Source organism: Triturus cristatus, chromosome 4_1 (genome assembly GCF_964204655.1).
Source record: "Triturus cristatus chromosome 4_1, aTriCri1.1, whole genome shotgun sequence".
NCBI lineage: Eukaryota > Metazoa > Chordata > Amphibia > Caudata > Salamandridae > Triturus > Triturus cristatus.
The window spans coordinates 452,264,532-452,292,079 of record NC_140585.1 but is presented as its reverse complement, the minus strand read 5'-3'; the positions used below and the strand labels follow the sequence as shown (position 1 = coordinate 452,292,079).

At 44.8% G+C, this 27,548-nt stretch overlaps 1 protein-coding gene across 1 annotated transcript in view; it reads left to right on the top strand.

The window, feature by feature from the left end:
• Window positions 1–27,548, top strand: part of ANO2 (anoctamin 2) — a 1,601,761-nt gene that overhangs the window by 247,264 nt on the left and 1,326,949 nt on the right. Inside the window, exon 2 of the mRNA XM_085652609.1 lies at window positions 7,095–7,276. Within this exon, the coding sequence (XP_085508735.1) occupies window positions 7,095–7,276 (182 nt within the window). The remainder of the gene's footprint in view (window positions 1–7,094; window positions 7,277–27,548) is intronic.

The following is a 27,548-nucleotide window of genomic DNA, read 5'->3' as shown; positions in this document are numbered from 1 at the left end:
CTGCCCAAAGCCTTCTCAGGTCTCAGTACCACTCGCTGGGCACAGGTGCATCAACCAGAGCTCGTCAGCTCGTAAGCTCAATGGAGCCTTTTCAAATAGGAGGGTGGGTGGGCGCCCACTGCCTCACACTCCAGCACTCAGTTTGTCCCGATGCATCATAATAAATGCAGTGCATGATAACACTTTCTTCGGTGTCAGGCTTTAGTATCTCACCCTTGTTGCTGGAGCCAGTGCTGTGTATCTCTAGACACGTGTTTCAGAGAATTGTCCTTCTTCAGTAGAGCGCAACACTTTTTTGGGGGTGCTGGAGATGCTGCCCAAAGTCTTCTCAGGTCTCAGTACCACTCCCTGGCCGCAGGTGCATCAACCAGAGCTTGTCAGCTCAAGGAGCCTTTTAAATAGGAGGGTGGGTGGGCGCACACTGCCTCACACTCCAGCACTCAGTTTGCCCCGATGCATCATAATAAATGCAGTGCATGATAACACTTTCTTCGGTGTCAGGCTTTAGTATCTCACCCTTGTTGCTGGAGCCAGTGCTGTGTATCTCTAGACACGTGTTTCAGAGAATTGTCCTTCTTCAGTAGAGCGCAACACTTTTTTGGGGGTGCTGGAGATGCTGCCCAAAGTCTTCTCAGGTCTCAGTACCACTCCCTGGCCGCAGGTGCATCAACCAGAGCTCGTCAGCTCGTTAGCTCAAGGGAGCCTTTTCAAATAGGAGGGAGGTGGGCGCACACTGCCTCACACTCCAGCACTCAGTTTGCCCCGATGCATCATAATAAATGCAGTGTATGATAAACACTTTCTTCGGTGTCAGCTTTAGTATCTCACCCTTGTTAGTGCAGCCAGTGCTGTGTATCTCTAGACACGTGTCTCAGGATAATTGTCCTTCTTCAGTAGAGCGCAGCACTTTTTTAGGGGTGCTGGAGATGCTTCCCAAAGTATTCTCAGGTCTCAGTACCACTCACTGGGCGCAGGTGCATCAACCAGAGCTCGTCAGTTCGTTAGCTCAAAGGGAGCCTTTTCAAATAGGAGGGGGGTGGCGCATCGGGTAACAGAGTCAATTCCTTCCCGTGATAGCAACAGTCTGAGTTGTCTCTTGTTGTTGGCTCAGCTTATTCATAATGGTATCCAGATGATCTAGGCGCTTTCGTAGGCAGGTAAAGTTCATGTCTATCAGGTCGTTGATCCGTGCAGAGACAGTGTCTACGACGATATTGATGAAGGTATCCCCAGGGCCACTATGTTCAAGTATGGGAAAAGCGCCCTCAGTCTGAGTACTAATAGAACAACTTAGATTCCTGTTTGATGCATCCTCTAGAATGCTAGCATTCAATGGGGGCTGCATTCACGAGATCAAAAAGGTACGAGATGAACTGGAATGGATGGGCTGTTTCCTTTTTGAGCAGGTGGGCTTCGCTGGCTTCCTTTTGCGCTTAGCCGCTGGGACTACAGTTGGCGTTGGAGTGCCCATACTTAGCCTCTGTGCGGCGGTATAATCTCCCTTAGGGCTTCCACTAGGAAGAACTGTGTTATTGAAACCAGATTCCAGGTGCAAAAGAGTACGGAGTGTGATGGTGGACACATGGCTAGTTGCAAGTGCAGAATAGAGTCAGCTAGAGCCCCACCAGCTACAGGACCATTCAATAGAGCCTCGCTTCCCAGGGACAAACGTCACTCAGTTAATTCGATTTCGCTAGACACAATGCTAACAACCCTTTCTGACATGCTGTCAATGCTGGTAGTGGTGGGGCGCGTAGGTAATATCCCATGGTAAATGTTTGGGGCTCGCTCTTATCAGTTCAGGTAATATATATGGGCACTCACCTCAGGCCTCTTAAATGATGTTGGTTGAAAGAGGGGGGCCCTACCCTGCCTCTTCCTGCTGCTGACAGGCGCAGATGGCCCCACCTTTGGCCCATGCTTCGCCCAGGTGTGGCCCGGCACGCCCGCGCGTGTCCCAAGCGACGGGAGCCCTGTGCAGGTTTAAAGCGCCTCCTGGCATGTTGGGATAAATGCGCGGCTTCTGCCGCACAGTTGAGTGGGGAATGGAGTCCGCGTGACATGAACCGTACAATGTGATAGACATATACATTCAAGGGTGTGCCACTTTAGAGAACGATAGCCAAATATACATATTGTTCTTCGTCAAATAACTATTGTTAGACTGCCCCTGTGACACTGTGAAGGTTTCCGCACAAACACTGAATTATAAGGGTCTCCTCAGGTCAAAACCCTAGCTGTCACGTAACCTCTTTTGTGTATTCAATTCAGACACATACATGTCTTGCAGATCTGTGGTTCTAGGTAGAATGCTACGTCCAACCTTGCGAATAATCATTCGGATGTAGTGCTCCATCCATTGGCACGCCTGGAGTCTGTGAATAGATACCCTGTGAGTCTTACCATGGGCGTGTTGGATCTGCTTATTTGAACTTGGACCTCTATACCTGATGGATTATTCACAAGGTTGGACGAACCTGTGTTGTATACTATTGGTTGTATGCAGAGCAGAATACACCATAGATGGGGTCACAATGACCCTTTTGCACAAGTGACCTTGCAAGCCCTAAATTAGTGGGAAAGAAGCAAAAGCAATAATGGTTGCCTGCTTGAGTCTCTTAAGCCTTGTCCAATGAAATACGCGCCCAAGTAGGAGGGGTCAGAAGATCTACTGGAGATAGTATGACCACCCACACAACATCATGTAGGGGAGCTATTACATTCTAACTAGTACCCATAAATATGCTACTTTGGTAATTATTAAGGTTTGCATGCATAGAATTTACATGAAGTTAAGTTTTCAAATTATTTGATTGTACACAACGTTTGCATTCAGTATCTCTGACACTTTCCTGGAAGCTTCCACTTTTGCAAAGTGAAAAAATGTATTTTTGTTGCATATGTAAGTCCTTTCTCACCAATGTGCATGGACTTAAACTTGTTTCATGCTTTGTGAGTTAGAAATGAACTACTGATCCTAAGTTCCATCTTTTGCAGCTGTAAACTGGATTTATGGAGAAAAAAACATATGTGAATTGCCCATAAAGGTTCATGAAAGACATTGACTTTGATAGAGAAATGCTGTTATTTTTAATCATTTGGGCATGGATTTTTGTTCTTTCAAAGTAAAGTGATTTATAATCATGTATCTTCATGGGCACAATGTGCCTAGTTTGTGCTAACGGAAGGATGGAGGCAGATTGGCCAGCTAGTGGCACATTTAAGAGGGGTAATCAATTGTGCCCAATAGATTATATCTTCACCCATGCATGGAACTTTGAATTGATAAGAAATTTTTAGGTGATGCGGGTTGAAGGAAGTGATCACTTCCCACTTACTGCTAAGATAGTCGAAGGACATAAAAAAATCAAGGGATACAATTATCCCTATACAAATGGAGTATCCCAAAAAGTTGACCACTTGTATGTCGGAGGAGGACCTAGAGAAATTGAGGTCATTTCAGCAGGGACGAATATTAGAAGATATTCCAAGGATTGGCAACATAGATTGGTTCAAAAATTTAATTGTTCAAGTGGTGAAATGTCTAAGAGTTAAGTTTAAATGGTAAAACTGGAGAGGAGATGGGAACAAGAAGGGACGTAAAGAGCAAAACTGGTTTAGTGAGGATTGCAGGAAACTAAAATCACAAATAAGAAAAGGGGAAAGAAGATTGAAACTGAAGTTTGATAAAGATACGGTGATAATTCTACATAATTTGAAGAAAATGTATAAGAAGGTCATAAGAGACCATAAACGAACATATAAAGAGATGTGCTGGGGGAAATTGTTAGAGGCAATAGAAACTAAGGATGTAAAAATGTTTTGGTAACTGGTCCAAAATGGGTCTGGGGAGAAACAGGCAATTATGAATTGCGTAGTGACAGAAGAGGATTGGGAACGTTATCTGGGAGAAAAATATAATATAGAAGAACGACAAATAACTACTGAACACGTAATATGGCGAGAGATGGAGGAGGATACTAGGTTGTCCTTCTCAGAAAGTAACATTAAATGCACTATAGCAGATTTAATACTGACTAGAGCAACTGGCCCTGATAATCTCCCGGCAGTCATTAAAAAGACCCAATAAGAATGGTGGGCAAAGATGTTTACAAAAGTTTTTTCAGGTATTCTGAAGACAGGGAAGATGTCCCAAACTTGGAAAGGTGCGATCATTAGACCCATCCATAAAAGAGGAGATGTAAAGATCCCCAACAACCACAGGTTAATTAAAATTTTGGATGTGGGAGAGAAAGTATTTTATAAAGTAATCTTTGGAAATCTTAAAGAAGGGGTGGAGGATAATGAAAAAATACCCCCGGAACAGGGGATATTAAGATCACTGATCAATAGAACACTGTTTCTCCATTTGGTCCATCGCACGGAAGTTGGTGGAGCAGGGGGTACGCTGTTCAGCTGCTTTATCAACTTTCGGGCAGCTTTTGATTTGGTTGACTGTAATCGGTTGTGGGAGATGTTGATAAATATTGACATCCCTAAAGACCTTTTGGCCATTATACAACAGCTCCATGGAAAAAATTGGGCACAAGTTATTCTGGATACAGAAGGGACACTGTCAAAGAAGATCCCATTTGAAAATGGGTTAAGACAAGGTTGTGTCTTGGCCCCCATGCTGTTCTCATTGTTCAAAGCCGATTTACCAGGTACATTGAAGAATGTTTGGGGTGCCAGCCCTAAATTAGATGGGAAACATATAGCCTGCCTATTCTATGCAGATGACCTGGTAATTTTAGACCAAACAGAGATACGTCTGCAGAGGAAGCTGACTGTGTTCAATGAATATTGTAGTCAGAAAAAACCTGTTGTGAACCTAAACAAAACTAAGGTCCTGAGTTTTGGGAAGAAGAGGAAAAAATATTTCTGGTTCCTGGGCTCCACCAAAGTAGAAGCAGTGAATGAGTATAAATATTTAGCGGTATGGGAAACTCATTTGAATGCATTAAGGATAAGAGTGCAGGCCTCAGTCAGTGGGTTGAAAAAAGTTAACAGGAATGATGAGGAAAGGTCAGAAAGACCCGTCATGAAAGCCTATATGGCCATGATACCGCCTCAGTTCCAATATGGAGCTGAACTATTGTGTCTGAGTGGCAAAGAAGGTGGGATACCAAAGAGGGAAAATGTATAAAAAATTACTATCCCTACCTAGATCATCAATCAATCATTTGTAAAACGCACTACATACCCAAGGGGGTCTCATGGTGCTGGGGGGGGTGCTACTGATTGAACAGTCCGGTCTTGAGTATCCTCCTGAAGGTCAGCAGGTCTTGGGTCTGTCGTAGGCTCAGTGGGAGGGTGTTCTATGTCTTGGCGGGGATGTGGGAGAAGGATCTCCCGCCAGTGGTTGTTCTTCGGATGCGCGGGACAGTGGCGAGTGAGAGGTCGGCGGAGCGTAGCTGACGGTTGGGGATGTAGAAGGAGAGCCGTCTGTTGAGGTAGGCTGGGCCGGTCTTGTGGAGTGCTTTGTGTGCATGGATGAGGAGCTTGAAGGATATCCTCTTGTTGACTGGGAGCCAGTGCAGGTTTCTCAAGTGGGGAGTGATGTGGCCGTGTCGTGGTACGTCGAGGATCAGTCGTGCCGAGGCATTTTGGATGCGTTGTAGTCGTTTGTCGGGGCTCTTACATAGAGGGCGTTTCCGTAGTCGAGTCTGCTGCTGACGAGGGCCTGGGTGACTGTCTTTCTTGTATCTGTCGGGATCCATCTGTAGATCTTGTGGAGCATGCGGAGGGTGTTGAAGCAGGAGGAGGAGACGGCGTTGACTTGCTTGGTCATTGAGAGCGTTGAGTCGAGGATGATTCCCAGGTTGCGTGTGTGGTTTGTGGGTGTCAGGGCTGCCCCCAGTGCCGTCGGCCACCAGGAGTCGTCCCAGGCTGAAGGGTTGGAGCCGAGGATGAGGACCTCCGTCTTGTCCGAGTTCAGCTTCAGACGGCTGATCATCTATGATAAAGGCAGTAAGAATGGAAACGGGCCTGGTTTCTTAGGATGTAAAGGCACGTATGGCATTAATAAGGGTTTGGCAAAGCTTGGTAAATGGGAAGGGGCAAAACATTGCAGAACGGTGCAAAAAGGAAATTATACAGAGTGAATTGAAATGGGCATCAGGGGTGAGGAAAATGTTAGAGATAGTATGCAGGGAACTAGGAGTTAAACTTAACCCCAAGGACTTACAAATTGATGTTGTAAAATGATAATTGAAGGTACTATGGAAAGGAATGTCTCGAGATCAGGATCAGCGGGACCTGGAGGGGAAAAAATCGGTGGGTTTTATGATTAAACCATGGAACTCTGATCAAGTGTTCCCGTATATAGATATATTACCCAGCCACTACCTTAGGAACAAAGTTTTAAGGTAACGAATAGGGACTAATCCTTGCTACATGAATGATGGGAAAAGAGCGTCTATGATGGATCCCGAAGGCAATTACCTGTAATTTAGGCACGAAACGCGATATATTGCAAATATTATTAGATTGTCCCAAGGTCCTCAACACAAGGAAACTGTTTTTACGACCAATATTTTTTAAATATGGGATAAAGAACCGTTCACAGGCAGCAGAATTGCTAACAGAAATGACGTATCTGGACATAGCCCGTGCACTGGGGAGATTTATGCTGGAAGTTAAAAAAGTTTTTAGTGTTTATAAAATTGGGATTTTATGATTTTATATATGGACAATAGGAATTAGATTAGAATATGAAATAATTAATTATTATGCTACTATCATTTTGTAGTGTATAAATGATTAGTGATATTGTATTATGGAATGATGGAAATGTTCTTATTTTTTTTATGTTTAAGGACCGAAGGTCTAAATAAACATTACTTTTGACTTGACATGACTAATCATGTATCCTGTTTCTGAGAAAATGTGAAAATGTTAGATTGTGAAATACAGTGCAAAGATAAATCAATAAAACGCGGACGTGTATCAAGTCTTGTTTCATGAAACAAACAAGATTTTCATGCATCTCAGACTTAATAATAATTTTGTAATTTTTTTTATACCTTTTATACTTTGACCTGGTATGTAAATAACAGTGGGCCTAAATTCCAGGTATTGGTGTTTCCTTCTAGATATTCCATTAACCTCCTCACGTGCCTCATTTGGACTGCAGTCGGGAGTAGACGCAAAAGGACTTTCCTCCGCCCCCCAACAGAAGTACTTGACTGTCACACAGTACCTGCCTGCTGCACACTTGGGGAGAGTCAATGGGGCCTTTGAATCCTCCGGTTGCGTTGATGGGCAAAATAATTCGGTGAGTAAGAGTCAGACGTCCTTTACTTTAGTTTAGTGTATTATTTGAGTTCGGATGTAAGTAATACAAGGAAAATACTTAATAATATGTATTTTTTCATATAGTCTTCACAGGGCAAATTTGGCTTTCTAACCAACACAGATTACATATGTTACTATTATCCACTTTTAAAGGTAGTTAAATAATTGACCTCAGACAGATAGATGGCTCAGTGGGCCATAATGTTGAACTCATGAGCTGTAAATTAGCATATCGCTAGCAGTGTTCAACTCAATTCAGCATCCTGTATTGGAAAAGAGGCACTGGTATCTCTTGTTTTGGAGACCGTTTTTCTTAATGCCTACCTGATGATCTGGAAATGAGTTAGATGGTCTCAAATCCCGTTCTTTTTAAATGTATTATGAGTTAAATAAACTGAACAATATCAATATACATAAGCATCATTCCAGTAGTTATGGCACAACTTCACGTATTTATACAGTTACAACAATATTCGTTTTCTCTGTGGGACCTCATCATCATACGCTATGTGAAAGAAAATAGTTATTAAGAAAACTGTTATTAAAGATGTTGTGAAAAAGAGGAATAGAGTCCCACCAAACAATTCACGATTTATAAGAGGGTGATGAAGAAGGAGCATTTTGTATTGTGTTTCATTCTATTTGTCTAACCAATATGCTTGTAATAGGGCCCAGGTGTCTTTCGGGCAGACGATAGGTGGTAAACATGAGACATCACTGGAATATTAGATTCGTCATTGATCCTTTCATAGAAGGAAGAGGTCTCCTACCCCATCTTATATAAAGTCTTCTCTTCACGAGAATGAAAAATTATTACGAATTTCTGAGAGCTTTTGGGCAACATATTTACGATAACCCAGTAGTGCCACAAGCAGGGATAGGGTCAGCTGTGTCATTATCAAATGGGACAAATTGTCGGATATATTTTCTCAAACTGTGGCTGCAGGAGTGCATGTCCATGCTAGATGATGTACTCTGCTACACCTATGATATGTGGGATCAACAGCTGGTACAATTGCGTTTATACCTGCTGGACAGTAACATAACATAAAGTGTATTTGTAAAGTCCACATTCACCAGCAGGTCTCTTGGTGCTGAATAACAGATGTTTATTGTTACCCAACGGTACTCATTTTATCGACCTCAGATGGAAGAAAGGCTGAGTGGACCTGCCGGGATTTGAACCTGTGACCATGAGGGGTCAATCACAGGCCCCTGCAATGGGTGCATTAGTCTATTGAGCCACCAGACGCAGCTACATCTTGTGTAGAGACAATATCTCCACATATCAGTTAATATTGTTATACCTCTACATCATTCCCATCTCTTTCTAGCATGTGGTTTCAGTGTTATTGATATTTCAGCTGTCGCATTGTATAGCTTTGTTTACAGGGCTTGTGGAGACATAGAGGAAAATATTACTGTAAAGGCAGGTAGAGTAGGTGGCATGGCTGGAAAGCTCAGAATTTGGTCCTATAATATGTGTTTGAGCGGGTAACAAAGGAAAATATGAATTGGTGTGTTACCGTCATTCTGTTTACAATTTTCTAAATGATGAATTGTCCATCAACTAAAAGGTCACCCAATGTGTTAGGTCCCAATTTATCAGTTAACCTTGAGCCTTGGCTTCATATGAAAGTGAAAGAAGGGGGTTATTGGTCACAGAGAGCAGAAGTGAGAAAAACATTTGCAAATCGGCCAAGGTTGCCAACTTCTACCAGACATACACTGTACAAGTAACTACATCAGAGTGCAGATGTGGACATGCCACCTTATTGACAGCAGTAGTATTCAATGAGGTACCTTTGGCCATCTCACCCTCGATTCCATATGCTGAGAGTTTGATGTAAGGGCATATCCAATGAAACATATACTAGGCTTTAGTAACACAATTCACTTTGGACCACAATATCAAAATCTGTCCCCAAAACCTTTAAAATTTTCACAAACCGCTCAACATGTTTGTACCATTCCACAAGCTTCTCTCTTAATTTGGGGAATTCATTTGTAAATGACGCAAGGTCACTCTTACTCCAAGGTACATATATGTAACCTCCACTAGATACCTCCCATAAAGGAAAGCTTGTAGCTCTCTGTCTACTCACCTCCAGGAGGAGGCGGCCCTCCCTTCTTTCTCTTTGGAGTCATTCTTTTTGACCATTTAACTTCCCACTTCTCTAATTCACTCCAAATTCAGATGCTGTGGATTAATTCCCGAATTTGCATCTTCATCCCTGGTATTCTCATATGTTTTATGTCCTGATCACTAAAAGCGAGTCGGTGGCTCTTCTGTAAAGCATTTGTCCACTCCAAATCTACCTCTTATTTCGAAGGCAAATTCTGATAATTTGTCATGGGCTTGTCTTGCTTTCCTGTTAACATCCTTACTCATGAACATAAGTTTTCTCTGCTGATAAGATTCTATTTGATTCAATACAAGACAACACTTATCATTTCACCCAATTCGAACTTCAATATTTCCACATCCACCAAGTTTACTTTTAGAGTGGACTGAAGAGTTCCTTGACACACTTCTGTACTCCCACTCTCATTCGATGTAGTATTAAGAACTTTCAAAAGTCTTCTAGTTCCTGGACATTAAGACCAGGATGTGCCTCAGGGGCTTTAGATGCCACGTTTACTTTAGGTGTACTACTATGCATATTTAAAGGTGGTTCCCAAGTAAGTGAACCCAAATCTTACAAACCCAGGATTGCCTAAAAGGTCCAAATCCAGGCTGATGCACGGATGGGTCTGCAACTTGCACTACAAGGAGAACTTTCATTAATCTGACTTAAAGGAACAAATTATCCCCCCCTCCGATTCATAGGTGTAATTTCTGATGCTTGTTGTTGAGAGAGGACAGTTGAGTTTTGAATTCCGTTTCCCCCTGAACCAGGTTTATATATAAAAACCACTGATCCAATAGTAACAGGAACTGTAAGTGCATCTGGAACTGTACAAACAGTGGAGGTTGCAGGAACACGTATCCTCAGATTTCCACCAATCAAATTTTGATTCACTGTAATAGTACCCATTACGCTCTGTTCCTTTTTCACAGGACAAATCTCTAACATATTAGGGCTCATGTTGGCTGGTTCAGTAGGCAATCCAATATTCCCAACTGCAGCCTCGCTCCCACCTCCCTCAGTTCAAATCTCATTATACGAAGGTGGTTACTCAGACATTAATACATCTAAAAGACTGTCACTAGTATCACTATCGCTGTTTTCTTTCTCTCCTGATTCTCTTGTTTTAGCCTTCTTTCTCTTTTCAGTCCCACTTTTCACTTCTACGCTTTGCAATAATGGGTATAATTTCACTCCTTCTATCATGTCAGTTCTCCAGCTTTTCTGCTCTGCATCCCACCTCACCTCTGCATAAGTATGTACTGACTTTTTCAATCATCCCTGATATTTCTCTTTTTCTCAGGCATGAGTTGCATGCTCCCAAGCATTAAGCACTTCAAATTGTATGGGTCTAGGTTGTGGTTTCACTTCATATAGAATTCTCCTTAAATTTTCAATAATTCTCAGATTAAACGTACCATGATGTGGAAACGCCAGTGCACCTTCTTTCTCAATGATCTTATGCCATTGTTCTAACCAAATACATGTGTGTAACCTTACATTTATCACCACATAATGACCTGTAGTTTCAAGTGGGGCTTCTTCCCCCCCTCTAAGAGGTATCTGAACATCTCCTCTAAACAGGTCTCATACAACTTTAAAACATTTCATTTTAATTGTTCGTTTCAGCACAAAATCAATATTTTACTCAAAGGTCTCATTCCAAATCATCAACCAATAACAAGAAGGCACTTTGTGACATGGATAGCCAATAACAGTGCAGCTTTACACCAACGCACTTATCCAAGTGTGGCACACTATGATGACAATCTCACTCCTCGCCGCAGCTCACCCTCCTTTGCAATTTTTCACTAAAACACTGTTTTCAGGACCACACATGCAACTATAAAATATGCAATAGCAACAAGTAACAACTATCTGCTTAAATAAAGAATCAACAGAAGTCATTCCTGCATAAATAACACAAACATGCATTCAAATGAAACCTCATACTGTGAAGAATCACTCTGATCAGTGCAGCTTTCTTCTGCACAAAAGGTCCGTCACACTAATCATACCTCTCTTTCCCACTAAAAGGTAAATGTCCCTATCTCAATTAGGCTTTCAATGACATCTCATGACAAACCCCAAAACTCAGCAGACAATTACAATACAGTGTCCTCTACATTTTTTATCATCATCCCGGGATCTTAGGCCAAGTCAGATCCGATAACAACTTCTCCACAATAAGCGCTACACTCACACGATCATCTAAAACATTATCACTCCATATCACACAATCTCCACAAGACAACACACAATTGCCACAGACATAAGCATACGCTGTTTACCCAAAACTCAATTGATACTCACTCCTCTTCTGTTACAGCTCATCTTTGAACCACTGGAACTTCACCACCACCGTTTCTCCAAGACAAAGTCCTTTCTCCTCAGACACTCCAGCCCTCTTGCTCTCCCCCAAAATCTAAGGTGCCCTCATCCACTCCTCCTCCCTCTAAGGGGGATGATTAGGGGATGAATCTGTCTTTGTGAGGGAGAGGAGCAGAAGCCTGAGTAGTAACAGGCATTGGGATCATAGTGCTAGGAGGAAGATATGCTATTTGAATTTTTTTTTATGTTTCCGGTCCAGGGAAGACATGGCTTGGCAGTTCCGGCTGGACTGTTCCCATGAGGCACAGGGTCAGACTGATTTGCATATGGCCATGTCTGAACTGGGGTGGTGGAGTGAGCTAAATAATGATAATGGATTAAACCCAGATCAGTTAACTGGGGGTGAGTGTTTGATTAGCTCAAACGCTCCGTCCATCATCCCCTTTGGTATCGCTTTGTTTGCCCTAAGATGGCAGGGTATGCCCAGATGGGGGTCCCTTGCTCACTTTGCCACTGGAATCATGATAGCCTGGCTGACGAGGGTTATGAACCCGAAACCGGTCCCAGGATGCTTGTTTCCGGTCCAGGGAAGACATGGCTTGGCAGTTTGGGCTGGACTGTTCCCATGAGGCACAGGGTCAGACTGATTTGCTTATGGCCATGTCTGAACTGGGGTGGTGGACTGAGCTAAAGAATGATGATGGATTAAACCCAGATCAATTGACAGGGGGTGAGTGTTTGATTAGCTCAAACGCTCCGTCCATCATCCCCTTTGGTATCGCTTTGTTCGCCCTAAGTTGGCAGGGTATGCCCAGACGTGGGTCCCTTGCTCACTTTGCCACTGGAATCAAGATAGCCTGGCTGACGAGGGTTATGAACCAGAAACCGGTCCCAGGGTGCTTGTTTCCGGTCCAGGGAAGACATGGCTTGGCAGTTCGGGCTGGACTGTTCCCATGAGGCATAGGGTCAGACTGATTTGCATATGGCCATGTCTGAACTGGGGTGGTGGAGTGAGCTAAAGAATGATGATGGTTTAAACCCAGATCAGTTGACTGGGGGTGAGTGTTTGATTAGCTCAAACGCTCCGTCCATCATCCCCTTTGGTATCGCTTTGTTGGTCCCAAGTTGGCAGGGTATTCCCAGACGTGGGTCCCTTGCTCACTTTTCCACTGGAATCAAGATAGCCTGGCTGACGAGGGTTATGAACCCGAAACCGGTCCCAGGATGCTTGTTTCCGGTCCAGGGAAGACATGGCTTGGCAGTTCGGGCTGGACTGTTCCCATGAGGCACAGGGTCAGACTGATTTGCATATGGCCATGTCTGAACTGGGGTGGTGGAGTGAGCTAAAGAATGATGATGGATTAAACCCAGATCAGTTGACTGGGGGTGAGTGTTTGATTAGCTCAAACGCTCCGTCCATCATCCCCTTTGGTATCGCTTTGTTCGCCCTAAGTTGGCAGGGTATGCCCAGATGTGGGTCCCTTGCTCACTTTGCCACTGGAATCAAGATAGCTTGGCTGACGAGGGTTATGAACCCGAAACCGGTCCCAGGATGCTTGTTTCCGGTCCAGGGAAGACATGGCTTGGCAGTTCGGGCTGGACTGTTCCCATGAGGCACAGGGTCAGACTGATTTGCATATGGCCATGTCTGAACTGGGGTGGTGGAGTGAGCTAAAGAATGATGATGGATTAAACCCAGATCAGTTGACTGGGGTTGAGTGTTTGATTAGCTCAAACGCTCCGTCCATCATCACCTTTGGTATCGCTTTGTTCGCCCTCAGTTAGCAGGGTATGCCCAGACATGGGTCCCTTGCTCACTTTGCCACTGGAATCAAGATAGCCTGGCTGATGAGGGTTATGAACCAGAAACCGGTCCCAGGATGCTTGTTTCCGGTCCAGGGAAGACATGGCTTGGAAGTTACGGCTGGACTGTTCCCATGAGGCACAGGGTCAGACTGATTTGCATATGGCCATGTCTGAACTGGGGTGGTGGAGTGAGCTAAAGAATGATGATGGATTAAACCCAGATCAGTTGACTGGGGGTGAGTGTCTGATTAGCTCAAACGCTCCGCTCATCATCCCCTTTGGTATCGCTTTGTTCGCCCTAAGTTGGCAGGCTATGCCCAGACGTGGGTCCCTTGATCACTTTCCACTGGAATCAAGATAGCCTGGCTGACGAGGGCTATGAACCCGAAACCGGTCCCAGGATGCTTGTTTCCGGTCCAGGGAAGACATGGCTTGGCAGTTCGGGCTGGACTGTTCCCATGAGGCACAGGGTCAGACTGATTTGCATATGGCCATGTCTGAACTGGGGTGGTGGAGTGAGCTAAAGAATGATGATGGATTAAACCCAGATCAGTTGACTGGGGTTGAGTGTTTGATTAGCTCAAACGCTCTGTCCATCATCCCCTTTGGTATCGCTTTCTTGCTATACAAGCTTATTTGTGGCAATATGAGGGTGGTGTGAGTGCCAGGTCTGCACTTCTAGCAAATGAAACAACAACAAGGTGATGGATGGAATGCTTACATTAATCTCAGACACTGCCAATCGCTTAGGCCGCTTCTCAGTCCATCTTTCCGCTCACCATGGCACCTCAGTTGGGCCCAGCCTTATGCAAATCAGTCTCGAACCTGCTCCAATAAGAACCGTCCAGCCGAAATGCCATTCCAGGTCTTCACTGAAATGGAACACAAGCAACCCAAGACCAGTTTTGCCCTGATTGGGGCTCTTCAGTCAAGTGTAGCTTGGTTACAGTGGACCCTCGGTTTGGCATACAGTCCCTAGCGGATAAGCCCTAATCAGGTCGAAAGTGGTCTTGGGTTGCTTGTGTATCGGTTTAGGGAGGACCAGGCTTGCAGCTCAGGCCAGACTGTTCCCATTGGAACAGGGTCAATACTGACTTGTATATGGAAGGCTCCAAACTGAGATGGCATGCTAGGTGAAAATGATGGACTGAAATGCAGCCGGAGCGTTTGCCAGTGGCGGAATTTAATTCAAGCAATCCATCCATCACCTTTTTGCTGTTGCAAGTCTGTATTTGTAGGCAATTAAGTGGGCAGGGGCAGAGAGGCCTTTATTTCTCAGGCCCTGACCCTATTCATACCCCATGTTCATGCTTCAACATTAATTCATAGTTTTTAAAGCATAGGTGCCATATTTAGTAATGATGAGGCAGCTAACAATGCTAATTCTACTAGCTAATACCAGATGCTGGATTTGCTGTGTTTTGTGTTTCCCTATAGGATTTATTTTTAAACTTTGAAATAGGTACTTGTCCTATGATGGCACTCTCTTGGGTTTTTTGACCGAGCCCTGCAAAAGCTTCTCACATTTCTGTGCATTTAGTTATTTAGTTCCCAGTGTAACACTGCTTTGCTGATACAATCTCGTCTGATGCATTGTTGAGTGAGCCAAGGCAAGCCATCCTAGCTTAGGCCAGATGTTTCAGGCTGCAGCCTGGCTCTGTGGCCCAGTTGAGGGATGAGTATTAGAAAGTGGATTGTTAGTTAGGCTGGATTGAAGTTCAACACAAATATGAATATCACTACAGTTGTATGGTCAGATAACGATTTTAGTAATTTAAACCTGAGCTCAACCCCAGGTAGCTATGGCACAGAGCAGAAAGACATCACTGAAGAACATGTGTAAAGTATTTAGAAGTAATATACCAGTTCAAGATTCAAAAACACAACACAATACAAATCCCAATACAATACCCCAAAAAAGAGAAAAAATAAATGGACAACATGACACCAAAACAACAAATATCCATTGAGGTGAACCAGAGATATGAATTTAAAGTTAGAAATAGTGCAAAAAAGTGCTAAGGGCCAACCGTGTTCATCTGGATGTGCTTGACCAGTACCTAGGCGAGATTCAAGAACGACAGTAATGGAGCGGATACAGAACCCAGGATTAACCCGATTGGAAGCTTTACCTTCGGACTTAGTCTTTGGAATGGAAGTCAAAATTCCTCAGCAGGGTAAAGCAGCAGGCTGTGGCTGAGATGGGTCCAGCCTCGTGGAATTGATTGACCTCAGACAAGGTCCAGGTGAAGCTTGTGACTTTTAGCTTGAAATCTCTGAGAAGAAGAAATTTAAAATTTGCGTATAAAGTAGGTCCCTCTATGATGGGTACTTTTGGTGCGATCTCTTGTGAGGATCTATGTTTGGATGTAGTCACTTTTTTGGACCGCAGATTCCTCCAGCGTCAAAAGGCTGCTAGCTGTAGCTGAAAAGGGATCCACGAGGTCAGATACCTTCTCCACAACACGACGCTGAAACAGATTTGCTGCTGGGAAATAGGTCTGAGTGGGCGCAACCTGAATCTTTGGCTCAGTAGTAACACAGGTTTGTAGAATTGACTTGGCAGTTTTGCCCCGGTACTCCAGAGGACTTTGGAATGTTAGACCTGACACCATTGGTGTGGGTTTCCCCTGCATTTTTTTGCTTTTGCCTCCTGTGTTTTTGCTGTGTGTTGGACTTCATTTTGCTGGTCTAGATGCTTTGGGCACTTTGTCACTGCTGTTCAGTGCCAAAGTGCAAGTGCTCCCATTGTAAATTGGTGTTATGGATTAGTGATTCCATGATTGACATATTTGATTTACTAGTCAGACCCTACGATAGTGCACTATGTGTGCCCAGGGCCTGTAAATCAAATGCTGCTAGTGGGCTGCAGCACTGATACTTCCACCCACAGAAGCAGCCTGAAAATGTAACTCTGGCCTGCCATTGTAGAGCCTGTGCGCAGTCTGGGACTGCCATGTCAACTTGGCAAAGCGCACACACTTGCCAGGCCCTAACCTTCCCTTTTCTACCTATTAGTCACCCCTAAGGTAGGCCCAAGGTACCCCTATGGGCAGGGTGCTTTGTATGTGAATGTTAGAAAATGCCCTGATGTGTGTGTCATGACCTGATAGTGAATTCATGCCAATTTCGTTTTCACTATTGCAAGGCTACATGCTCCCAGAATGGGGAGTTTGTTTGCAACATCTTAAAAAGATAACTGGCCCTGGGAACAAGGTAGAAAAATAATGTTTAGTATGCCTGAAGTCATAATGTTAAAATGCGTCTTTTAGTGAGGGTGTTTTTTACATTCTGTTAATGTTAATGTTAATGTTATTTGACATTTGTTAAGCGCTCGTACGCCTCTGTGTTTGAAAATACCACTTTAGAAAGTAGGTCTTTTCTTGCCTAACCATCCAGTGTGCCTCTGCTAAGTTTGTGTATTGCATGTCTGGTTTTTGGATGAAGGGGCTGGAGAGGGGCAGTGGCTCCAGAAGTCTGATGAGTCAGGGCTGGGCTGAATAGACCTGGGCGGCATTCAGAGTAGGGGGATGAAATTTCCTTTCACCTGAATGGGCCTGGTCTGCCTTCAACAATGCTGTCTCCACCTCCTGCCAGGAAGTTGCACCAGTGAGGACAGAACTGGTTTTGGCTGGGTACAGACACTCTCTGCCTTCAGGATTTTGTGCATAAAAAGAGGGGCCCAGACCCAAGACTTTTAGATCACTTCTGGGAATCAAGAGGAACCTTTGCCAAGGAGGAGAGCCGGAGAAGCTGAGGAGGCATACTGCCCCTGTGCTTTTTGCTGTCTGGGGTTGGCCTGCAATGGCTACTTGCTGCCAAGGAAAGGAGAAAAGGACTTTGCTGCTTGCTTTGTCCCCTGATTGAATAAAAAGATCTCCATGGGCTTGAACTGAGCTTTCCCCCTGTTCTAGAGGTCTCAGGAACAGCAAAGACCTCACTGTGTCTGTGTGCACTGTCTCTGATCGTCTCCACAGAAGAAAAAGGGTAACCGACTCTGTCATTGAGTCCGTCACAGAATTCGGTGTCCTGAAAGCACCACAGAGAGCAATGCCTCGCCTCGCAATGCTTTGCAACGCCTCGCCTCGCAATGCCTCGCCTCGCAACGCAACCCTGGTCTCACCGACTTCGTTGGCACCGCACTCCGCAATGCTTTGCTACATGCTGCAAGGATGTCACCAACTCTGTCGCTGCCGGACCCGAATGTCAACTGGCTCCGTCGCCGCACCGTGACCTGCCAGCACCGCAGCAAGCATGTCCACCCTTCTACGCAAGCCCTGGTCTCACCGACTCCGTCAACGAGCCGCTGCCTGCGCCAAATCATGAGGACATCGTCTGCCGCAACGCTCCGCTTCACAACATGACCGCGACGTTTGCCCCGACCGACTCGCACCAACATGCTGGTGGCAACAAGAAAGGTACTGTGTCCGAGTCTGTCGACGCTTTAGCTGGCCTGTATCGACGCGGGTGGCTGGAATTGTTAGACTCTGTCGTATTCAGTATCGCGGTAGGACCAGGAGGAGCTACCGAGTCAGAAGAACTGTGTTTTATTGATTCTCCTGCAATTTAAAGGTTATTTTGCACATGTATTATTTTTCAAGAGTATTGTATGTTGGGTTTTTATCATATTTGGTCTTGTTGGTTTAGAAAAAGATTTACTATTTTTCTAAACTGGTGTGGTGTCCATTTGTAGTGTTTTCACTGTATTACTGTATGTGTTCACAAATACTTTACACAGTGCCTCTGAGGTGAGCCTGTCTGCTTGTGTCAAGCTACCAAGTATTTTAGAAGTGTATCTCCCTTACCCTGACTAGAAACAAAGGCCCCTTTTTGAGCAAAAGCACCTGCCTCTGCCAACTAGAGACCACCATTTCTAACAGGAACCAAAAAGTTTCTAAGTCCCAGTGTTCCAGGACAGACCACGCGAATACGCAATAGTTACTTGAACAAAGCACCTTTTATTAATTATCTAACAAGTGCAACCGAGTACTCCTTTATACGAGTCTCTGGTACTCTGTCTGTGTCTTTTCCTCCCTTCAGTTCCCTCGTTGTCTCTTTGGTCATCGTTTTGTCGATCCTTCGTCGGTCTACATTGGTGCCGAGCCACCCTCGGGGAAAGGAGAAAGGACAGTCAATTAGGTCACTATCACTCCTAAAATGTACTGGTTTCTTCACCGATACCCCCAGGAAGTAGGGCCGTGGGACGGACAGTAGTTCCCTCATGTCTACTGGGTAACCACTAAGGGGAAATTGGAGACAGGGTATAGCAAGAAAGTGCAAAGCAGTAGAACACCAAGACGAGTGGCCTTCCCTACTTGGGGTCCCGAATCCACACTATTTCCTCAGCCCTGGGTTTTCTTCACCTCACAGGTTACCCACTCAAACCAGGTAGCAATAAAATGAATGAATAGGTGGGACTAACCCTCTGCCAAATCAAGAGATAAAACAGACTCTGCCCTTAAGACCCCAAAAGTGTCCTTTATAGCCCAGTGAGGTACACGCAGGTGAGAAACCACCTCCTATATAGCGACCGGTTGTTTGGGTCACTAGCCTGAGGCCGTGGCTCGATAACAGAGCCACGTCTGCCTCGTCTGGTGGGCCTTCCCCTGGGATAGTCGGTACCGCTGCCCCGCTCCACATCTCCTCTTCTTCAGTTAGGTTCTCGCTTTTCACACTCGCCTCTGCCCTCGGGTCTCGCTGCTCCAGCGTCGTCTCACTCCTTCCTCTCGGCCGCTGGTTGACCACCTCTCTGCACCTGGAGCCTCCTTATGTTCTTCCTGGGCCGGCTGTAGACAAGGGTCCCGCCCTACTGAGGATGGTGAACACACATTCATGGTACCCCCGGGGCACCCCTAGTCCTCCTCCAGGGGCACCCTGTCACACCTAGGTTTCTCAGGATGTTAAGAGGAGAACACTTTGATACAGCCAAAGGTCACAGGACTTCAGGAACAGCACTTAGGAGGGGCGGACTCAAGACTCCAGCAGATGTCACCAGCAGGATCCATGGCAGGTCCAGTTAGAACTGGTCGCTGGGCTCTTCAGGAAAAGGGCTTCTATCAACTTTTTGTGTCCCTATAGCTTAACAAGAGGTCAGACGGATGACCCGTGAAGTCCACTTCTTTGTCCTGGATGCAAGTGGGATCAGTTCCAGCCTTTCAGGTGTCCTCACAGGTCTCAACAGCAGATGCAGTCCTTCCTCTGTCTTTAGCAGGTCAAGCAGTATTCTGAAGAGGGTCTCTAGAGGTGCCAAATATCTGCCTGGAACTAGTATGTGCATGACTTCTGATCCCACCCTAACCAATAGGAAAGAAGTTTCCAGGGGTAACCCTACCCACTTTTTCAGCATTTATTGGGTATTCTTCTGCAAACAGTCCCACAGTCTCCCTCTCTACTTAAAAGCAATGTGGCAGAAACGTTCTTCCCCTGTACAGAGCTCATATGCCCACTCCTGAGGTGAAACCAGGGAAATGAGCAATCTCTTCTCTCTTCCTCTGTGATCTATCAAAACTGGACTGAGGGCAGCTCCTCTTGCACTGGGATTGGTGCCTGGCTGACTAGAGGACTAAGGAGGGGGTGGGCCCAGATGTTAACTACATCTGCCTGTGAAAGGGTAAGCCTCTTTGAAGTTAATTAAGTTCCTGGGTGGGGCACAGATGGTCATCATGCCAATGGAACAGAACACCTCCCCACACCAAAGAAGTTTTTCTTAGCTCTAGGATCAGGTTCACACCGCATCAAATGGCTTATTCAGCTACTGGGCGATACTTGTAAGCTCATGCAAATGGCCTTATAGAGGCTTTTTGCAGGTAAAAGGATTTAATGGCCGTGAGTGCTGCGCTGACGGCTGCCAATTTCAAACCCCGGGTAAGATATTCTCCAGCAGACCTGTTGCGTATTCGCAAATCTGTGCTCCAGGGCTGTACTGGAGGGGTAGGGGAAGACAGTCTTCCTGAGGGCCCTTTTTCATGTCGGAAATGTCAATATCAAGCTTCCATCGATCACCGGCAAAATGTATTGCAGGACTTACCATCTATAAATACTCTGCCTTTGGATTCCTGTAAGAGCCGGAATCTCCTCTGTAACATTAGATCTCTGTCTAAACACCACAGTGAGGTGTGGGATATGATTGCTTCGAATCAACCTGACCTCTGTTACCTAACAGAAACATGGTTAAAATCACACTCTGTCCCAGCCATCACACTAGGGATCCCAGAGGGCTATAAAATTGCCAGACTCGATAGGCCTGTTAAGACAGGGGGACGTATTGCTATTGTGTAGAAAAATAACCTATCAGTCTCCATCTTAGAGGAAATGAGCACTACTGATTTAGAAATCCTTGTATTTAAAGTCAGCATCTCGATGAAAATTAGTTATAAAGGGGCATTGGTTTATCGCCCCCCTGGCCCTTATACCTCCTCTAATCTCCTGCTGCTGGAGATACTAGCTAGACATGTTGACACCGAGAAGGATTTTTTACTTTTAGGAGATTTTAACGTGCATAGCGACTTGAAAGATAATGCTGAGGCGCAATCTTTATTAAATGATATGTCCCTGATTGGATTAACCTTGATGAATACGGGTCCCACACACTCTGCAGGACATACTTTGGATCTTATATTTTCCAACAAACCCAATACCCTGCAATGTGCCTCTTCTACCCAGGTCAATTGGACAGACCACTTTGTCCTGGAATTTTTTATCTCTCACTTAGACAAAGTTCCCCCCAAGGCACAAGTCCTTCCTACCAGGCGTCGGCCATGGCATAAGATCACTTCGGAGAACTTTCAGGAGTACTTTGCCGATCCTCCTTTTTGCCCTGGAGCAAATGTCGATAAGACATTGGACCGCTATAATCAGGCCATATCGCAGGCAATAAATACGATTGCTCCCATGAAAACATATAAACCTCGCTTAGCTCGCAAACAGGAGGTATGGTTTATAGAACACCTGAGATCCCTCAAACAACAGGCAAGGAAATTAGAAAAAGTGTGGAGATTGACCCACGAGGACACTGACAAGAATTATTTCTGGATAGCTTTAACCAAATATCACAAAGAAATTCGTCATGCTCGGAAATCCCATATACAGGCTCTTCTTTCAGCTGCAGGGAATTCCCCTAGGATCTTATATCAAACCTTACATTCATTTGTCAAACCAGCAGCCTGTGAAACTCAGGAGCTAGCCTCACAACAACTTTGTAATGAGGTGGCCCAATTTTTCACAAATAAAATAAATAAGATCCATGACGATATCTCAAATTCCAATCTATCCATTATTGGAGGTACATCAGCAGTTTTGGAAAAGGAACTAGAGAGGGGAACTATGTCTTTATCTTCCTTTTCTCCTATCTCCTTGACTGATACTGAGGGTTATCTTGGCCAGATAAAAAGCGGCAGTCCCTCAGACATAATCCCTGCTAGAATTATCTCGAAAATAGGGAAAAGCCTGAGTCCGCAAATTCAAAATCTTATTAATCTCTCTTTGACTGAGGGACAAGTTCCTGGGGAATGGAAAAAAGCGCTGGTGAGGCCCATTAGAAAAAACTCTTCCATCCCCTGGACTGACTTATCCAACCTAAGGCCCATCTCGCTACTCCCTTTTTTGGGGAAGGTGATAGAGAAACATGTCAATAAACAGATCTCACATTACATTGAACAATTTGGTCTGCTAGATAGTTCTCAGTTTGGCTTTAGACCCAAACATAGCACTGAATCTGCCTTGCTATCTGTGACAGACGATCTTCACATGTATCAGGACCGAGGGTACTCGGTGATCCTGGTACTGTTGGATTTATCGGCGGCGTTCGATACTATATCCCATAAAATCCTAATCGAACGTCTGGCCGCTATTGGGATTGAGAGCTTAGCGTTAACCTGGCTAAAGAGCTTTCTATCTGACCGCACCCAAACTGTCAGCATGGGCCCATTCCGGTCAAAAGAAACCTATATTACCAAGGGGGTGCCACAGGGCTCCTGTCTAAGCCCCACTCTTTTTAACATCTATGTGGCACCCCTGGCCAGCATACTGAGAAATTTCGGGTTTGTCCCCGTCTCCTATGCTGATGATACGCAGCTCTTATTCCCTTTTAAACATCTTACCAACGAAGTGAGGACAGCCTTCTCAGATGGCATGAAAGCTGTTGCGAATTGGATGAGGTCCAATTACCTTCAATGCAATGTGAATAAAACAGAAGTATTGCTATTTGGAGAGGTTAAAAATCTGTGGACTCCTGAGTGGTGGCCAAGTGAGCTCGGTAAAGTACCTGAACCCAAGCTGGTTGTAAAAAACCTAGGGGTTCGTCTTGACCGGGAGCTCACCCTTAAACAACATGGTAATTGGGTGATCAGCCAATGTCTTCATGCTATTGGACTATTACGCAAAGTGTTCCCACTATTACCTGATTACACTAGGAAAACCTTGGTACAGGCTTTAGTGCTGAGTCGCCTGGATTATTGTAATGGGCTCCCACTGTCAGCTAACCAGGGAGTCTTAGAAAAACTCCAGGTGATTCAGAACACTGCGGCGAGACTTGTGCTGAATGCCCCCGCAAGAACACCTTCCAAACCACTCCTCGACAGTCTACACTGGCTCCCAATCCAGAAGAGGATTACTTTTAAGACATGCTGCCTTATTCACAGAACCATACATGGATCCGGGCCCTCCTATTGGAGAGACAAATTCATTTCTTACAATCCGATTCGAATTCTTAGGTCCAGTAACCAACTCTTACTCAAAGTACCCACCATTAAGAGGAGCAGACAGGGCGGGAAAGCCCTATCAGTGGTAGGCCCAACAATATGGAACAATCTACCGTTTGAGCTCCGGCAATGCTCAGAATTCCTGGTCTTTAGGAAAAAGCTTAAAACGTTTCTGTTCTAGTAACTATCTATCATTTTAGGAGTATATGGCCAAGTTGAGCTGAGTTGTATCATTCGCCTCCTGTAGCGGTAAAGATCTTTTCCTTCTATGCGCAGAGATACTCTCCATGAGTCGATTCTAGCGTGATATAAATCTATAAATAAATAAATCTATAAATAAATGGTACCCTTTGCAAAACATTGGTTACATATCTGATTTTACCAATGAATTGGGTCTGTAATAAATATGTAAAAAGTCCAAGAATTAACTTTGTAACTGTTTTCTGGGCCGAGATAGCATTGCTAAATTGCAACATTTTAGCCCAAAGCTTACCTAGGGAACAGCTAACCCTGCGTCACTGAAAATAGATTTTGGGGTGTTGTCACTGTAAAGACATGTTTAACATCAACATTTTACATGTGCTACTTATAAATACCATACATCCTGTTATGTGGGCATTATGACCTACTTAAGGATGATTATTAATATTTAAAGTGAGGGTTTAGGCTTGTCAAAAGGGGTTATTCTGACAGGAAGAATTTGCAGTTTTATAAAACTGCACAGTCAAGCTATGAAGGAATGCCTGCAGTTATGTTTTGTACTGAAACTCTAGTGGGGACACAATGGGTGTGCAGTCCTCTAGTGACAATTCACTTGCAGGTCCTGGGTACATGTGTTTCCCATATATTTGGGACCTACAGGTAACAATTAGGATTATAGCCAAATGTATCATGTTTGAGGGGCAGAGCACAGGTATTGGGGCTGGATATAAGAGTTAAAGAGTACAGAATCAAAAACCCAGCAGCATTAGCAAACAAAAATGGGGGCGATTCTCACAATTCACATAGTGCTCTCCAAAGGACCTTAGGCTGTATTTCTCTTTCCTGTTCCTAGTATTTGTAAATTAGGATCTTGTTCTGGACCTGGAGATTCAAGACCTTTTGAAGACAGGCTAGCTCCCTGGAAGGACATAGTCAATGGTTTGGCCAAGTTTCACATACTAGTTGTTGGTAGAATGGGTGTTGTATACCCATCTAGGTTTTTGTATTTATGTGTGTGTATATAGTGTTACTTGTATAGCAGCAACCGAGCTGGGAAGCCGTGAAGTACTGAACAAGCCTCTGTTTCCACAGTACTAAACTCATAATTACAAGAGGTAGGCAGCAAGGAGTTCCAGTGATTGTATATCTAAATCTAAACCCGGTATTTGTAAAGCGCAAACTACTCACCCATAAGGGTCTCAAGGCGCTGGGGGCCGTCTGGGAGATTAAGTGAGCTATTGCCCAGAGTTGCATGATGCTGAGCTGAGCTGCCGCTGGGGATTGAACCATGAGCCCTGCGCTCTGGAGTCAGCTGCCCTGGTCGCTGCGCCACACCTCTCCCAGAAGGGGGAGGAGGAAGTAATAAACCAAAAAGAGATGAGTCTTAAGTTTCTGCTTGAATTACAGAAGGTTAAGAGCACTTCTAATGTTGATACTGATCCAGACCCGGGGTCCAAAGATGAGGCCTGGCTTTCTCTTTTCTATTCTTTCATCTCTCTATCTACACTCTTACAGTTCTCACTCCTGATGTGGTCTGGTGAACCAGGATGGTTGGCTTTTTGGACGGGTTTGTCAGCGGATTATTTCCTTTGGCCTTGGAAGTGATAGTGATGGAGCTGATCTTCAAGATGTTACAGCATCTTTTCTTTTTGTCCTGAACCCTTATTAATCGGCGGTGTTATTAAGTTGGAAATAAATTAACACAAATAGTTTGAACTCAGGAACTTTACTAACCTGCCATGATAAAGTTGGTGATCTAGTTATGAGGGAGTGAGTTGTTGACCAACCAAATTATAGTTGGAATTTATTATATGTTTGGCCAGCTATACATGTAGGTCTCATGATGTTGTATGAAACGGTGTAGTTGTGCTTTTGCTCATTATGTTGGAACGAGGGCTGTGCTGGGGAAAAGTTTGACCTGCTGAGGGTTGAACATTATTTGAGTGGTGAGGGTGTGCTAAGGAATGAGTTACGAAAGTCTGAAGAGTAATTAAGCTTGTTATGGGACATGTAATTCTAAGCATTATGGAGCTAGGGTGCACATTAGAGTGCAGTACTCTGTCACTTCACTCTATGCCACTCTATTCTACTCTGCGTCCTTGCACTCTGTCACTCTACTCTGTGCCACTGCACTCTACGCCACTCTACTATGCACCACTGCCCTGTACACCAATGCCCTCCACGCCACTCTACTATACACTACTGCACTCTACAACAGTATACTCTGCAACACTGGACTCTATTTTATGCCACTCTATTTTAGGCTCCTCTACTTTATGCCACTGTACTTAATGACCTCCACTTCATGCCACTGAACTCTGCATCGCTCTACTATACACCACTGCACTGTATGCCAGTCCACTCTAAGCCACTCTGATCTACTCTGCACCACTTCACTCTACGACACTCTACTCTATACAACTGCACTCTACACCACTTCACTCTGCTCTGAAACACTTTACTCTATGCCGCTCCAGTCTTTGAAACTCTATTCCACTCTATACAATAGGACTCTGCACCACTTTATTCAAAACCAATACACTCTAAGCCACTGCACTCTATGCACGTCTACTCTGCACTGTATGCCGCTATACTCTTCTTTGTGCTACTGCACTCTACCCCGCTCACAACATTGCACTCTGTCACTTTATTCTGCACCACTTTATGTCACTGCACTCTACACCGATGCACTCTACTCTACACCGTTGCACTCTACTCCGCAGCACTACGCTGTCACTGAACTTTGCCACTCTACTCTATGTCAATCTACTCTACGCCACTTTACTCTGTCACTGCACTCTAATCTGCACCACTCTACACCGCTCGACTGCACTCTACACCAATGCACTTTATGCCACTCTAATCTACTTTGCACCAGTGCACTCTAAGACACTGCATTTTACGCCACTTCACTCTAGGTCTCTAAGCCAGGACACTCTACCCCTCTTTACTATGCACCACTGCAGTCTTTGCCACTGCACTCTTTACCACTCAACTCTTCATCACTCTGCAACACTGCATTCTATGCCAATGCACTTTAACCATTACTCTATACCACTTCATTCTACCTTGCACCACTGCACTCTACTCTGAAACAATCTACTCTATGCCACTCCACTCTGCCACTGTACTCTAAATCACTGCACTCCACACCACTCTAATCCCCTGCAAACAACTATGTTCCACTTTACTCTATACCACTCTAATCTATGCCACTGTGCTCTACACTGCATCACTATACTCTACCCCCCACCACTCCACTCTACTCAGAAACAATCTACTCTATGCCACTCCACTCTGCCACTGTACTCTAAATCACTGCACTCCACACCACTCTTCTCCCCTGCAAACAACACTGTGCCACTCTACTCTATACCACTCTAATCTATGCCACTGTGCTCTACCCTGCATCACTATACTCTACCCTCCACCACTCCACTCTACTCAGAAGCAATCTACTCTATGCCACTGCACTCTATGACAATTCACTTTATGCCACTCTAGTACACTCTATGCCACTGCACTTTATGCAGCACCACTCTATGCGGCTGCAGTCTACACTATGCCACTGTACTCTAAGCCACTTTACTCAAATCTAATGCACCCTGCACCACTGCACCTACACCAGCTGCTTTGCACCACTGCACTTTTTCACTATACTCTACAACATTCTACTCTATGCCACTGCATGTTATGTCACTCTACACCTTTGCACTCTATGCCATTTTATTCTACTCTACACCATTTTACTCTACATCACTGCTCTCTGCACCACTATACAACTCTTCACTTTATGACACTGCACTCTATGACCCTAAAATCCATGACCTTGCACTCAGCGACCCTGCACTCTGACACTTCACTCTGGATGACTGCACCCTGTGCCACTGCACGATACTCTGCACCACTAAACTATACACCACTCTACACCACTACACTCCATGCACTGCACTCTACCCTGCACTCCTCAACTCTACCCAGCACCACTCCACTCTATGCCACTTCACTCTACAACACTTTACTACACTCTGCGCCATTGCACTCTACGCCATTGAAATCCACTCTGCGCCACTCTACTCTATGCCAC